Below are 15,483 nucleotides of genomic sequence, written 5' to 3'. Positions count from 1 at the left end.
TGTAGGTTGTGTCTCTTCATTTTGCTGGATAATAGAAAGGAAGGACTGGCTGTTCAGGGTGGACGTAGCCCAAACTGGGTGAACCACGTATATCTGTGTCTCTCTTGTTTTATGCGTTTTCTCTGTTTATATTTCTGCAATATTTTATGTGTTCCATTGCTCCGTAATATATAATTTTATAACACTAATTATGGTACATGGTAAATACCACAAGTAATTCTAGATGGCATGATTATGGTACATGGTAAATACTACAAATGAAAAATTACAAGTAATTCTAGATGGCGTGATTATGGTACATGGTAAATACTGTAAAAGTAATTCTAGATGGCGTGATTATGGTACATGGTAAATACTATAAACGAGTAAATACGAGTAATTCTAGATGGCTTGATTATGGTACATGGTAAATACTACAAATGGTCTACTACAAACGGGGCCTAATTATGGTACATGGTACTACAAACGGTTACGAGTAATTCTACGGTACATGGTACTACAAACAGTTACCAGTAATTCTAGATGGCTTGATTATGGTACATGGTAAATACTACAAACAATTAATTACGAGTAATTCTAGATGGCGTGATTATGGTACATGGTAAATAATTCTAGATGGCGTGATTATGGTACATGGTAAATACTTCCTACAAACGCAAGTAATTCTAGATGGTGTGATTTTGGTACATGGTAAATACTACAAACGGTGGAAGTCTTAGAGACATTTGGTAGGAGTGAAAGTCTTCCCTCTCACGAGTAGAGACATTTGATAGGAGTGAAAGTCTTCCCTCTTACAGACAAACGAGTAATTATGGTACATGGTAAATACTATAAGTCGTGGAAGTCCTAGAGACATTTGGTAGGAGTGAAACGAGTAGGTAAATACTACAAAGAGTCGAAGTCCTAGAGACATTTGGTAGGGGTGAAATGAGTAATTATGAGTAGAGACATTTGGTAGACCAACTAGTAATTAGTACGAGTAGAGACATTTGGTAGGAGTGAAACGAGTAATTACAAGTAGGGACATTTGGTAGACCAACGAGTAATTACGAGTAAAGACATTTGGTAAGAGTGAAACGAGTAATTACGAGTAGAGACATTTGGTAGGAGTGAAAGTCTTCCCTCTTACATGATTTTTCTTGAGTAATAGTAATGAGTCAACATACATTCGCCCATAACAACCAACTAGTTTGACAATTGAGTTATAATAGATTTTCTCTAGATATAAAAGTTTGGCATTGGTGAGGATACATCATGGTCATGTCCAAGAATAACACTTGAATAGGGTGGGGAATTGAATCAATGATTTAACATCTAGGAGTGCCTTAACAAGGCACTTGATCACCATCTATCTAAGACCCTGTGAACAAAATTTATAGTTTTATAACTTATACATTTTTATATTAATAACACTTATCACCTATAAAAAAATAATACACAAAGTATAGAATTAAGTATATAAGTATTACATTGTAGTATAAAGACCATCTATTTTCACTATTTCTATGTTTTCTATTTCATAGAACTTTGCATAGGGTATAAAAGTGCATTATTGAATACCTCACTTTTTTATGATTTTAGTTAATTGAATTAGTGTTAGTTATATATATATGTTTCGTGATAAGAATATCATATTAAATAAAAAAATTGTGCTTGGATCATGGCTTATAGAGTAGATACATACAATGAAAATCTTTTGAGGTCAACCATCCTAACTTCACAATGGCCTTTATTTTAAAGATCTATTAGTTGTTTTACCATTCTAAAAGACACGTAGGGTTTTTGAGGTGTAGATTCTCCAAAAGACATGTAGATATAGACAAAATTTACATTGTATAATAAGCCCATTCTTAAGAAAATAGTTGCAAGGGAAAGAATACAATTTCTCAATAGGACTATTGTATCCAAGTTTGCAGCTTTATTGGCGAGATCATCTATAGCAAAAATTTTCATTTTTAACACAAAATTATTCATTTTTAACACATGGAAGAAGCTAATAGTAGAGAATGCTAGTTTCAGATTCTTGATTTGACTAGTAATACTTCACAACTTGCAATTCTTAGTGAAAGATCCATGAACAAGGTGATGGATAACAAAGTGCAAATCTCTCAACACCACCAAATCTATGATATTTTATTTTTTAGCCAAAAAGAGTCCTTGCAATAATCCATATGCCTATGCCTCATTGCCCAATTGCCTCACTCCCAGCTATACTCAATTTCATTTTTTCCATATCAATTGAAGATAACCCCACATTCTTACCACTCCATAATAAAATTAACAATTAAACACTCTCTATATAATAACAAGTTTTCATAATTAAGTAATATAAAGAAAAACTTAATCATTATAAAGAATAATGAATATCGTATTATAAATTTTTGTGTTTATATAGAACTTTTGTGTTTATATAGATATTAAATTTTATTTTCAAATCATTAAAATATTTATTAATTGGATTTATGAATTTTATAATTATTTTATTCAAATTTAAAATTTTCTTGGGTTGACGGCTGTCTTCCTCTCCATAAACCGGGTCATAATCGATCATAAATTGGGTCACAACCTAGGGAAATTCAGGGAATTTCGCATTACTTCGATCACTAATTGAGCTACCATTGAGACTTACTATATATATGTTCTTGGACATATAAAAATGAATAATTTTTTTTAATTAATAATTTATATTATGAATTACATCTCTTAAAGTAATTCATTTCTTTTAATACAACTTGAGTGGGCCTAATGGTTAAGAGCATGTGTTTCCTCCTAAGAGGTCACAAGTTCAAAACCAAAGGGTGGTAGTGTATGTATGCCTTCGTAGACTTAGCAGTCAAATCACTGTGTGGAGGCGGGTCCCTTGTCCCACAAACAAGGGGGTCTCATACACCATTGTGGTGTCTTGCTTGGTGGTGACTTTAAAATTTGATAATAATATGATTATGTTATTTTTAAGCATTTTTATATTGTATATATATATTTTTTCTAAGGAAGTCCTAGGGGCTAGAGTGAGGTTGTTGATACTAAGCTAGCCCACAAGTATACTTAATTAAGAGTTCATAAGGCACAAAGCCAATATAATAATATTCATAGGCATGAAGCCATTAGAACAATATTTATCATGTCACTAGTGGGAGTTTCCATTTAACCAACCAAGATAACCCCAATTGACCATCTTTATATTTTATACTATAATAATAAATAGTCTCAAGGGTTAGTTCAATTGGTGGAGTTCCTATTGCTAAAGCACTTTACTAATGGAAAGTCACAGGTCAATTCTCCTTGATGCCTTTGTGGTTAGGCTTTGCCAATAAATGAACGGTGTTGATGCCCTTGTGGTTAGGCTTTGCCAATAAACCACGGGTGCATGAACCCGTAGTCTAACCATAGTCTAACCAGCTTGGAAATTCCAACAAGTTTTTGATAAAATATGACAAGAATTAGTCTAACCAGCTTGGAAATTCCGACAAATTTTTGATAAAATATGACAAGAATTTTTGTAAACCCAGCTAGAAATTCCGACAATTTTTTGATAAAATATGACAGGAATTTTTGTAAACCCAAATTAGAGATGTTCTGGCAAGTTTTTGATAAAATATGACACGAATTTTTGTAAACCCAAATTACAACTGTCAAACTTCAAGATTTTGGGTGCCCAACCCCAGAGGTTTTTGATGGTGCTGAATCCATTTTCACCATCAAAATTCCAACAAGTTTTGGATAAAATATCACAAGAATTTTTGTAATTTGTCTTAAGATTTTGGGTGCCCTAGAAGTTTTTGATGGTGCTAAATCTATTTCCGTCAAACTTCAAGATTTTGGGTCCCCTATGGTTTTTGTTGGTGCTGAATCCATTTCCACCATCAAAAACACTATTCAAGCACTACTACTACTAGATTTTTTGATTTTCTTTTTTTATGGCAATTTTGACAATTTTGTCACCTAAATAGACAACACCAATAAAAAAATCCAAAATATCAAATACAATGAATAATACAAATTTCATCGTTTAAATATACAATTTTAACCCACTTTTCAATAAAAATAAATAAAACTTTTTAAATTTACAATTTCAACACAATTTTAAATAAAATTAACTAAAACATTTATTATGAAAACATAAAACACTTTAAATACGCTATCAATTACAATTAAAATGTCCATGGGCCAGATATGCAGTGTTTATACACCTTTACCATTCAAGATAGTTGTAAGTTCCCTCCGGAACATGGCATTTTCAAAATTTAAAATACTCATGTCGCATGGATGACGATTGGAAACGCCAAAAGTGGGTCACTGGCTCCAGTTGGGCCACAACTCTGTACGTGATGCTAACGCAAGTCAAATGGATTAGTTTAATGGTTAAGTATGTCAACATGGTGTAAGCTAGATTCCAAGAGAGTGCCTCGCACGTATTAATTGGAGCATCGAAAGCGGATACGGGCGGAGGATTTGGAAAGCAGTGGTACAGTCATACAGTCACAGGCATAGGCATGGATGCAAGCGAGGCAGAAGAAGTTTGGATTCGTTTTCCATACCTAACAGGGCCCTGCAGATCCATGATGGAGGACATTGCTGAATCCATTGAACAGCAGCTGGGTTCTTTTCTCCACCCAACAAGAACGCCACCAGATGTTACCCATTTCACCAGTCCCCGAGGAAATGCGGAAGGCTCCTTCATACTCAGATCTGGAGCAAATACATCGCAGGTAGTTTTGTTATTCTCAATGGGTTACGGCATTTTTTCTCCACATCGTTTTGTTCCCTCAGGATTTCTTTTCTCATTAGTGCTGTCCTTTCTTCTCTTGCTAATGATTCTTTTCCGCATCAAATTGGGAAGTGCAGGTCAGGTTTGTATTTGGTTGGTGGATTCACTGCAAGCTTGGGACTGGAACTCTGGATGCAGCAACGCTGTTTGTGATGTTGGGTCCGGGAAACGATGCCCCCCATTTTATGATGGAAATAATACAGAATGATTCCTCTAATTTCATTCTCTTGCTGGACCTGTTACCCAGGAAGGACCTTGTCTTCAACCCTGATTATCTGAAAACATTCTATGAAGACACAGAGCTGGAAAATTACAGGCAACTTGTTGAAAAGGCCCCTCAATCCCAGTTCTATGTTCCGTCTTCTCTTTATGTTAGGAGTGCCGTGTCCCCAACTGCCCTGTTGTTCAAGTTTAGAGATCTCAGTTCACCCCACGATTTGCACTCATTAGTGGAGGAATTGATTCATCCCACAGCCAATAAGGTGTTTCAGACATGGGTTAATGCTTTTGATGGCTGTCATGGGCGGCCTGAGGTGGAGGAGGAGGAGAAGATGATGATTTTGGCAAGGGATGAGCAGATTAGAAGTATAGGGATTGAAAAAGATCTTAGTTATCTGCCCAAATTGTTTGGACAAGAGATTGCAGACCGTGTGATTGCTGCCATTAGAAAGGGTCAATGAATCAGGCAATATCTTAAGGTATGTTGAGTAAGTGCACCCAATCTTTGTTTTTTACGTTTAGGTGGGTGCTATTCAGCTTTTATTTGCCTCTTCATACACGAGCTTGTGCTCCTTTTTCATTGGATTTTCTGTATTTTAGGTCTTGGATTCATTGTGTTTGCTTTCATTAATCTGTAACTGAGATTTTTACACAATTATTGTGCTCTGTTTCTGGGTGCATTCGAAGAGGGTATGCCAAAATAAAGTTGGCTATTCTTGTAAATTTGTGTCTATTGTTCTATTTATTCCATCCTTCAATTCCGACCTGCCGCTGCCTATCAGTTCCTTCAAAATGCCAAAATAAAGTTGGATATTCTTGTAAATATGTGTCTATTGTTTTATCTATATTTCATCCTTCAATTCCTACCTGCCTCTACCTATCAGTTCATTCAAAATTTGAAAATTAGCTCTCACAAGCCGGAGTGTGAGCAAGGGTGCCTAATAAGCTTGGAGTTATGTGTGAGCTTTAAGCTTCACAAGCTCTCTCCTTTCTTTTAGTAAATCCACAAAATGTTTTGGACATAAAAGTTTCTAGCAGCGCTAGGGTTCTGTGCATGTGGTCTTAATGCAGACAGCTCTCCTCTGCAACTTCAAGCAAGTCATCTTCAAATTCAAAACAAATTTGTCAGTTTTGAGATGTCTAGCACAAACACCCTCCCATGTTACCAGCTGGCTCTCATTTTCATGTTTCGATTCACTTCAGGGGACAGCAATGTGGAGCCTATGAGGCTCAAATCAGTAACTTGAACAAAACCTATTTTTGGTATTAAAGATCAATCTTGCACTTGGGACTAGTTCATTGTGGTATATGGGATTCAGAGAATTATTAAAATGGATTTACAATGTGGCGGAGATTAGCTTTACTCAGAAATTCAAATCCAGGCTTTGCCGAGGCCACATCATGTAAGAGTACCAAAGATATGTAATTGACAAGTTTAATATAATAGCTGATGAGGGGAGGTGCCCCTAGTGAACTTATGACACCAAATCAAGAGGTGAATTTAGACATTGTACTTCTACTTCCTTGAAAAGCTTGTATGGAAATGAGACTGATGCATGATTAGGTTATTTTCCTTCTCAGCTCTGTATGTGGAATTGGGTTTTCTAGCTTTGAATGATGAGGCAAGGGAAGTTTTCATGAATTGTAGACTGTAGGTTATTTTAGGAATAAAGACACTGCTGATTGAGAAATGACTGTGTTATGTTTGATTGAATTACACATCATTGAGACTTGACTAAAACATACAGTAATTTTAACATTTATTAGAATTCTGATGATTTGCCTTATTTTGGAGTGACTCCAGAAAGCTACACTTGATCATGGTTCAGTGTATTGGACAGTCTTTGATAAGCTTGCTTTACAACTCATGCAGCTGCTACTGCCTCTTTAATGCCTTGCATTTGCACCATTTAAGCTCAGCCATATTCTGGTGACAGAATATAAATTTTACTGTACAATCGTCCCTGCTACCATCTCTGAACTCTTAAATTTCCTAGATAACAATTGCCAAATAGCATGTCTTATCATTTTATTATATTTTCATGATAAAGAAGATGATGCTGGGATTCTTACACAACTGAATAAATGCAGAGAAAAATATAGCTTTCATGTTTTGAGATTATGTGCTAATGCTACCATAATTTTACATGGGAAATCCAAAAGTGATTTGTGATTAGTGCAGATCTCCTCAGACATGGTGAGCACTGAGAATTTGGTGCTTAATGAACAGGGAATGGCGTCAGACTCCAACTTCTCTACCTCAAAATATAAAGTTTGCAAATGTGGTCAAGAAAACAATTCCTATGTAACTCCAAACATTTGGGGTTAGATTAGGGTTTTGATGCTCTGTCTCCCTATGTTCTAAAATATATATTAAATGCACCAATTAAAAAATACAATAACAAAACAAACTATCCAAACTCTCTTGATAATTACTCCTCATTACAACTTAAACTTGTAGTTATATTGGAAAAAAATACTCTAAACGAATGAATTAGAACTATAATGCATAACAACAATACATTTCTTCAACTATTTCAGCAATGTCTTGATTCCGAGTTTCTCATATTGATTCAAGTGGGATATAAAAGAAATTCCATAGATAATGATTTTAATTGTAGCTTTTCTCAGCGGTATTGGGTTTCTTTCTGAACAGATCATTATTATTGTTTGCTCCGAGGGGAGCTTTGAACTCCAGATTTTGAAAGAGGGTATTTTCCAACAAAGCCAGAGTGTCCCAATGGGGGAGTTGAACTTTGTCATGTTAAGTAATCGATGACAGATTCTTATTTTCTGACGGTTTCTTTTTCTCTTTTCCATAAAGTAAACATTTTATTTCTTCTGTAGGGTTTGATATTTTACTCATTTATATTCAGAAGACAAATCTCCTCACCTGTTAAAGTCCAATTTAACTATTAACATTGTTCCATGAAAAAAACAACGCTACATATGATTTAAAGCAAATTTCTTACACTTCCCACCAAATAATGAAATCTCAGTCTTACATAAATTGCAATATTGACTTGAAAATAGGGTTTTATACCTGGAAGGTTTATTGATGATTAAACAGGTTTTTATACCTGAAAGGTTTATTGATGATTAAGGGAAGAACTTTGATCCATTATATATTATAAAATATATAAAATCAATAAATTTGTTTAATATACTTTGTTTTTGGTCGATCAAGTTTTTTTTATTAATTCATCAACAAACGTTTTCATTAATTTATCAACAAAATTTTATATATGATTTGCAATGGACTCCCAACGCTACATATGATTTAAAACAAATTCCTTACACTTCCCACCAAATAATGAAATCTCAGTCTTACATAAATTGCAATATTGACTTGAAAATAGGTTTTAATACCTGGAAGGTTTATTGACGATTTAATAGGTTTTTATACATGAAAGGTTTATTGATGATTAAGGAAAGAACTTTGATCCATTATATATTATAGAAAATATAAAATCAATAAATTTGTTTAATATACTTTTTTTTTTGGTCAATCAAGTTGTTTTCATTAATTTATCAACAAAATTTTATATATGATTTGCGATGGACTCCCTACTGGACTCCTTACTCTTCCGGCATCCGGCCTTGCATGATTTGCAATGGACTCTCTACTCTTCTGGCCTCATTTCGACTAGATTTTGTTGGTGGCCGGACCTTTGTTGGCCTCATTTAGACTGGATTTTGTTGGTGGCGGGACCTCAGTTCGACTGGATTTTGGATTTTGTTGGTAGCTAGAAAGCCTCATTTTAACTGGATTTGTTGGTGATTTTGTTAGTGGCCAGAAAGCCTTACTTCAACTGGATTTGTTGTTTTGTTGTTTGTTGGTGGCCAGAAGATTTGTTGTTTTGTCGTTTGTTGGTGGCCAGAAGAAAGAGACAAGACTGGGCCTCATTTCGACTGGATTTTGTTGGTGGCTGGACCTTTGTTGGCCTCATTTACACTGGATTTTGTTGGTGGCCGGACCTCAGTTGGACTGGATTTTGGATTTTGTTGGTAGCTAGAAAGCCTCATTTCAACTGGATTTGTTGGTGATTTCGTTAGTGGCCAGAAGAGAGACAAAAGCTAGATGCAAAATGCAATAACCAGATCATTGACATGGCCCGGATACACTTAAATGCCGAAATACATGGAGGACAAATACATCCAGTTTGCATTAGAGATACGAGGTTGAGCCGAGGCCTGCCCAACTTGATGAGGATCATGAGTACCAGGTCCCGTGAACATTAAATTCCAAATGTTCCATAATCTGATGGAATCTCTCCATGATGCGTCGCTGGCTTATCAAATTTGTCCAGCACAATCAACTTGTTATGCTAAAGATCGTTCTACTGGTCATGCTAAAGATCGTTCACGAAGGAAATCACTACGTTTTTATCATTGTGTCGTTGCTATTGCATTTCAACGAGGTTTGTTGTGACACCGTGAAGTTGTCTGGCAGTAGTCTCATTGAACTACCAATAGTGTCATTGAACCAGGCTTGTCTAGCAATAGTCTCATTGAACTACCAATAGTGTCATTGAACCAGGCTTGTTGTGACACCGTGAAGCCGTCTAGCAATAGTCTCCAATGAGGGTGGTTCATGCACGGGATTAGGAGAGGAACATTTTCTCGAGCCAACTCACCGTTCGAGATCGCCTCTAGACCCACTTCACCTTCCATCGCACCCTCCCTTCTTTCACAACCCACCCCTTATCCGCAGGAAGCCCCATGTCTGGCACGCCCCTGTTGCCTATACATGACTCTACAGCTGCCTTCCACCAAAATTCAGACCAACTCCTCCCAAGGGAGCCCTGGCTAGCCCCCACCACACCAAGAAGAAACAGGAAATTCCCTCGACTAGCCGAACAGATACAGAACCTTTCCAACGAAGGCGCTCCCATAAACCAATAACTCCGAAAGAGCCCTAGACGGAGGATTATACGCTTGACGGAAAGCCCAGACGCACGGCAGGAAGTAGAATTTTCACCCTCCGAATTAATCCAAGCAAGTTCCATCAAAACCAAACAAAAGCTACAATTTTTGGTTTCCCCCACAAAATTCCCGACATTGCCAAAAGAAAGAGCCCGCATAGACAAGAAATTCACCCCACAAGCTACAAAACGCCAGAAGATGGAGGTGAAAGCTCAGTCACTTAACCAGTCCACAGGAGCACACGAGCAGAACCAAAGCTCTTCCGCCACAATGCCGGGTTGCATCCACCTGCTCCACACTACACCAGGCAACTCTTTGGCACCAGGGTCCCACATCCAAACATTCCTTCGCCTACCCTCGACCTGGTCACCTTCCCTCCTCTTCACATATACAATTGTGCTTACAGGGCACCAAAGAGCGGACATGTACAGGTAAACCGCCTGTGCATACCCGTCTACCACCTCACCACTCCCATTACTTACCAAAGCGACTCCCCAAATGAAGGTCCCTGCTTCCAATTTATTGAATTTCAGGGCGCGTCAAAACATCCCTTGGAGAGGGCTGCCTCAAATATTCAATACGCCTTGATCATACACCCATTGGGATTTGTTTAATATTATTTTATGATAAAATTATTTTATTTATTTCTATATTTTTAATATTTTTCCTTTCAAATTTACTACATATATTTGACTTATATTTTAAGTTATTGTTATTGGGCAAATTCTTTAAAACCTTTTTACCTAGCATCTGAATATTATAAACAAAGGAGACAAAATATCATTTTAGGAGTAATTAGTTATAAAAGGATCAATGTGTTTGCAAATAATCAAGGTTAAGAGATAGTATAAATATAACGGGAGAGACAATATCATTTTAGAATTTTTTTTTTAAGAAGGGGGGCAGCTAATTAGTTAGAGAAGGATCAATGTGTTCGTGAATCATCAAGGTTTAGGATATAGCATGACGTTTTTTTGGGATGTGTTAAAAGTTTTGTTTTATCCTAAATAACATAATTAAATAATTTTTTTAATAATAATCTGTTTAGATTTATTTAATTATAGATTTATCATGTGTTGAGAGGGATTGAATTTTTTGAAGTGTAAATCTTTTTTTGGAGTGTATAATTTGAGTAAATGTTTGCACCTAGAGGTATTCGATTTCTCTAGGCGCATGATAAATCCGGAGTTAGATGGATCTAGGCTAGTTCTTAGGGAAGCAATGTCATATTTTTAGATTATCATTATTATGTATATGTTTGAGATGAACCTCATACTTTGAAATTTACATTGTGTTTTCTTTGTTTAACATGACCATATAATTATGTTCTTTGTCTTGAATAGTTTGTAGGTCCTTATTTAGATGTTTTGAGTGGTTTGTTTGTGTCTGTGTTTCGAAGCTTTGAGTGGTTTGTGTGTTTGGATTTAGATGGTAATGTTTGTGAATGTCACAGTTTTTGTGTTATATTTTTGTGTATGAAATGATTTTTTTTAACGTCCACGAGATTAGATATAGTCTATGGGACCACTAGTCTCCTTGATTTTTGCTTTTTGCAATTCAATCCTCTTATTATTCAAATTAATGATGAGTTGACTCAACCTTCTAACAATCCCCTCACTGAAAAGACAATGCTAAGGAATCACTATTAACATACTGTTGTAACTATCTCTGATGTCTCTGAAAGCATCACATGCGAAAATGAAATGTTTTTCCGATTCCACTGCCTTAGAAGTGCAAAAAGTACACACCCGCTCTCCCAAGCTTCTTTGGGCCTTTTCCACCGACTTGTTTTGCACTGTAGTTGATGCGAGTTAGTTCTTAATTGATCAATAAGAATATTTTCTCTCCATGGAATGCTAGCTCCAATGTACTCTTTTTGCTGGAGATCACACGTGGGGTTGAATTTTTGAACATAGTTCTTCTTTCTACCCAACTCTTTTCCCCATATATGCTTACGAAACTTCTCCATAACATAACTCTTTAAATCCTTGTTATTTGTGGGACATGCATTGAGGTAAATATTCCATTTTTGCATCCATTTGTTGTTTTGTCTCCTTCATGATTTCTTTCTTTCACTCATTCCTTCATTGAAGATAACGTTACGCCATCTACCTTCTCCCATTTACTCAATTCTCTGAAAATACTTTATGAGATGCACCATAGCAATTACTTCGATGGAAGTTGCTCTTGTTTCACTCAACATTATCTCATAAGAGATCGAACTTTTTATTTTAAACTTGCTCATGATCAAATGTTTTTGGATTTTCTCAATTTGCTTCCATTTTGAGATAGGTATGCTACTAGCCCACAATTCACACCCATATAATATCACTGGACAAACTAAGAGCCCAAGAAGCATTTTAATTGTTTTCCAATCCCATAACTATGTAATTGTATATTAGTAATTAGTTGACGATGAAGAAGGAAGACAATCTTGTCAATAACTTGTAGGAAGATTGATATTGCACATTTATTTCAATTAATTATAAGTATCAATTTTTTTGACAACTAATTAATTCCTAATAGTGTCCCTCCAGGTATTACTAAATATATCTTGAAAAGCAGTTTTAATTTTAAATTCGCCGAGTTACCTCAATTTGTTGAGATGATACATATTGTTAATAACTTTAATTATGAAAAATGATGAAATAAAAATTTTGAATGCAAAGTGACAATGTTATAGTGTTGAATGGCAAAAAATGTAAATAATAAGAATATAGTCAATTACAAATAATCTTCATTGTGATCAATTTTAACTATTTTCTTCTACTATTCTTACTGTCACCACTATTAGTTTTGCCTTATTTTCATATCGATTATATGAAAAGTGAAATTGAAATCGTAAACCATTCAAATATTTAACTCGAGATATTGTAGTAAACATCTTACATTTTCTCTCTTGCTCTCTAATATTAATAGGTTGAGTTACTATAACACAAAAATCAATGCACATTGTTAATAATTATTTTGTTCTTACACTAAAATCAATCACACTCTTAATCCAATCACTTTAAAATTAATGTACCATCAAACATCTAGTTACATCAAGTCAAAAATCAACATATACACTGAAATCAATGCATCTAATACAAGCAATCAAATATGACTAGAAAAAAACATCTACACTGAAATCAATGCATCTAATGCAAGCAATCAAATAGGATTAGAAATCAATATCTACACCGAAACCAATGCATCTAGTGCAAGCAATCAAATACAATAAAAATCAACATCTACTTTGAAATCAATACATCTAGTGCAAGCAATCAAATATAATTAGAAATAACATCTACACTGAAATCAATGCATATAGTGCAAGCAATTAAATAGAATTAGAAAACATTTACATTTAAATCAATGCATCTAGTGCAAGTAATCAAATAGTATTATAAATCACATTTACATTGAAATCAATGCATCTAGTGCAAACAATCAAATATCATTAAAAATCAACATCTACATTGAAATTAGCGCATCTAGTGCAAACAATCAAATAGGATTATAAATCACCATCTACAATGAAATCAATGCATCTAGTGCAGGCAATCAAATAGGATTATAAATCACCATCTACAATAAAATCAATGCATCTAGTGCAGGCAATCAAATAGGATTATAAATAACCATCTACATTGAAATCAATGCATCTAGCGCAAGCAATAAAATAGAATTAGAAAACATATACACTGAAGTCCATGCATCTAGTGCAAGCTATCAAATATGGTTATAAATCAACATCTACACTCAAACCAATGCAACTAGTGCAAGCAATCAAATATCATTAAAAGTCAACATCTACACAGAAATCAATGCATCTAGTGCAAACAATCAAATAGTTTTAAAAATCACCACATATGTTAAAATCAATGTATCTAGTGTAAGAAATCTTCTTCCCTCTCTCTCCACTCCATCTATATTTATATCTCCCCCCATCTCTCCTTTGTCTCTCTATCTCACCTCCAAACATACACACTCTCTCTCCATCTCTCCCTTGTCACTTCTCTCTCTCCCCACTTCTCTCTCTTTGTCTCTCTTCTCCCCTCCCTCTCTCCCCTTCCAACTCCATCTCTTTGTCGCTGTCTCTCTCCTCCTCTCTCTCGTCCTTCCTTTCTATCCCTTTCTCTCCCCCCATATCTCTCTCTATCTCTCTTCCCTCTAACCTTGTCACTTCCTCCCTCCCTCTCTCCTTCTCTCTCTCCTCCTCTCCCCCCCTCCATCTTTGTGTCTCCCTCTATCTTTTTTAGCATTCTCTCCCTCTCTCACTCCTCTCCTTCCCTCTCTCTTTTCATTCCTCATCTCCCCTCTAATTTAGTTTATCTCCTTCGGTGCAAACAATCAAATAGGATTAGAAATCACTATCTACATTGAAATCAATGCATCTAGTGCAAGAAATATTCTTCCCTTTCTCCCCCTTCCATCAATATTTCTTTGTCTCTCTATTTCACCCCCCCTAAACACACATGCTCTCTCTTTCCATATTTATCTATCTTTTTTTCCCTCTCTTCACCTTCCATCTATATCTCTATCTCTCTTTGTCTCTCTTTTGTCTTTCTATATCACCCCCAAAACATACTTTTTATACATATCTATTTATCTCTCCCTCCCTCTTCCTCTCCCTCACTCTCTCTCTTCCCCCTCTCTCTCCCTCCCCCCCTTCTATCTTTCTTCCCTCGTGCTCTCCTCTCTCTCCATCTCCCTTATCACTCCCTCTCATTCTCTCCACCTTTCTCTCTGTGTCTTTCTTCTTACCTTCCTCTCTCCTCCTCTCTAACATATCTTTGCTCTCTTCCTTCCTCTCTCCCCCTTTCTCTCCCACCTCCCTCTCTCTCCCCCCATCTCTTCCTTGTCACTCCCTCTCTCTCTCCACTTTTCTCTCTCTATGTCTTTCTTCTTCCCTCCCATTCTCTCCTTCCAACTCCATCTTTCTATCCCTCCCTCTCTCCTTTCTCTCACTCCCTCTATCACTCTATGTCTTTGTTCTTCCTTCACATGTATATCTAGAGTTAATATATATCATTATGATATAAAAAATTTAATATTATATTAAATTTAATAGTGTATTAATTAAAAGCTATTAAGCTGAATAATATTAATATTAATATTATATTTAATAATAATAATAATATTAACATTAATCTTTCAATATTAATATTAGATTTAATGATGTTTTTTACATAGCATGATAACAAAATTTAAAAATAAAATACATCAAATGAATATTTTCGAATATTACAACTTTGACGTGGAAATATTCATGTGTATAGAGATTAATTAAAAGAAATATATATCCATAAGATATGGACAATATTAATATATCCATAAGATATGGTTTTTCTTTTAAAGATTCATTTTACAAATAATTAATTAAAAGAAATATTAAAATATTTTAGAGCAAGGTTTTGGATTCTTTGTGTTGAATTAACCTTTTTACTTTGATTTAAGAAATGGTAGTGACTTTAATAAAGAGTATTTTTTTGTTGAAGGTAAATTTATGATTCATTCAAATTCAACATGTATGATAAAAGAACTATTAAACACATCCATTTTATTATTATTATTATTATTTATTG

The 15,483-nt window shown here is 35.1% G+C and overlaps 1 protein-coding gene across 2 annotated transcripts; it reads left to right on the top strand.

Moving 5' to 3' along the window:
- The first annotated feature begins 4,397 nt into the window (after positions 1-4,397).
- LOC149217259 (red chlorophyll catabolite reductase-like) lies at positions 4,398-7,102 on the top strand. Of its 2 annotated transcripts, none has more exons than XM_089392968.1 (3): positions 4,398-4,709; positions 4,846-5,466; positions 6,191-6,555. In XM_089392968.1, the coding sequence occupies exons 1-2, from the start codon at positions 4,494-4,496 to the stop codon at positions 5,446-5,448; spliced, it is 819 nt and encodes a 272-aa protein (XP_089249094.1). In that variant the 5' UTR covers positions 4,398-4,493; the 3' UTR covers positions 5,449-5,466; positions 6,191-6,555. The 2 variants fall into 2 exon arrangements, with proteins under 2 accessions (XP_089249094.1, XP_089249093.1); XM_089392967.1 differs by lacking the exon at positions 6,191-6,555 and adding an exon at positions 6,792-7,102 and having other exon boundaries at positions 4,399-4,709.
- The last annotated feature ends 8,381 nt before the right edge of the window (positions 7,103-15,483 follow it).

This window comes from Pinus tabuliformis, chromosome 1_1, assembly GCF_031772625.1.
Source record: "Pinus tabuliformis cultivar Carrire ecotype Pingquan chromosome 1_1, CPIR1, whole genome shotgun sequence".
Lineage (NCBI taxonomy): Eukaryota > Viridiplantae > Streptophyta > Pinopsida > Pinales > Pinaceae > Pinus > Pinus tabuliformis.
The sequence above is the reverse complement of the archived record's forward strand: the minus strand, read 5'-3'. Positions and strand labels throughout refer to the sequence as shown.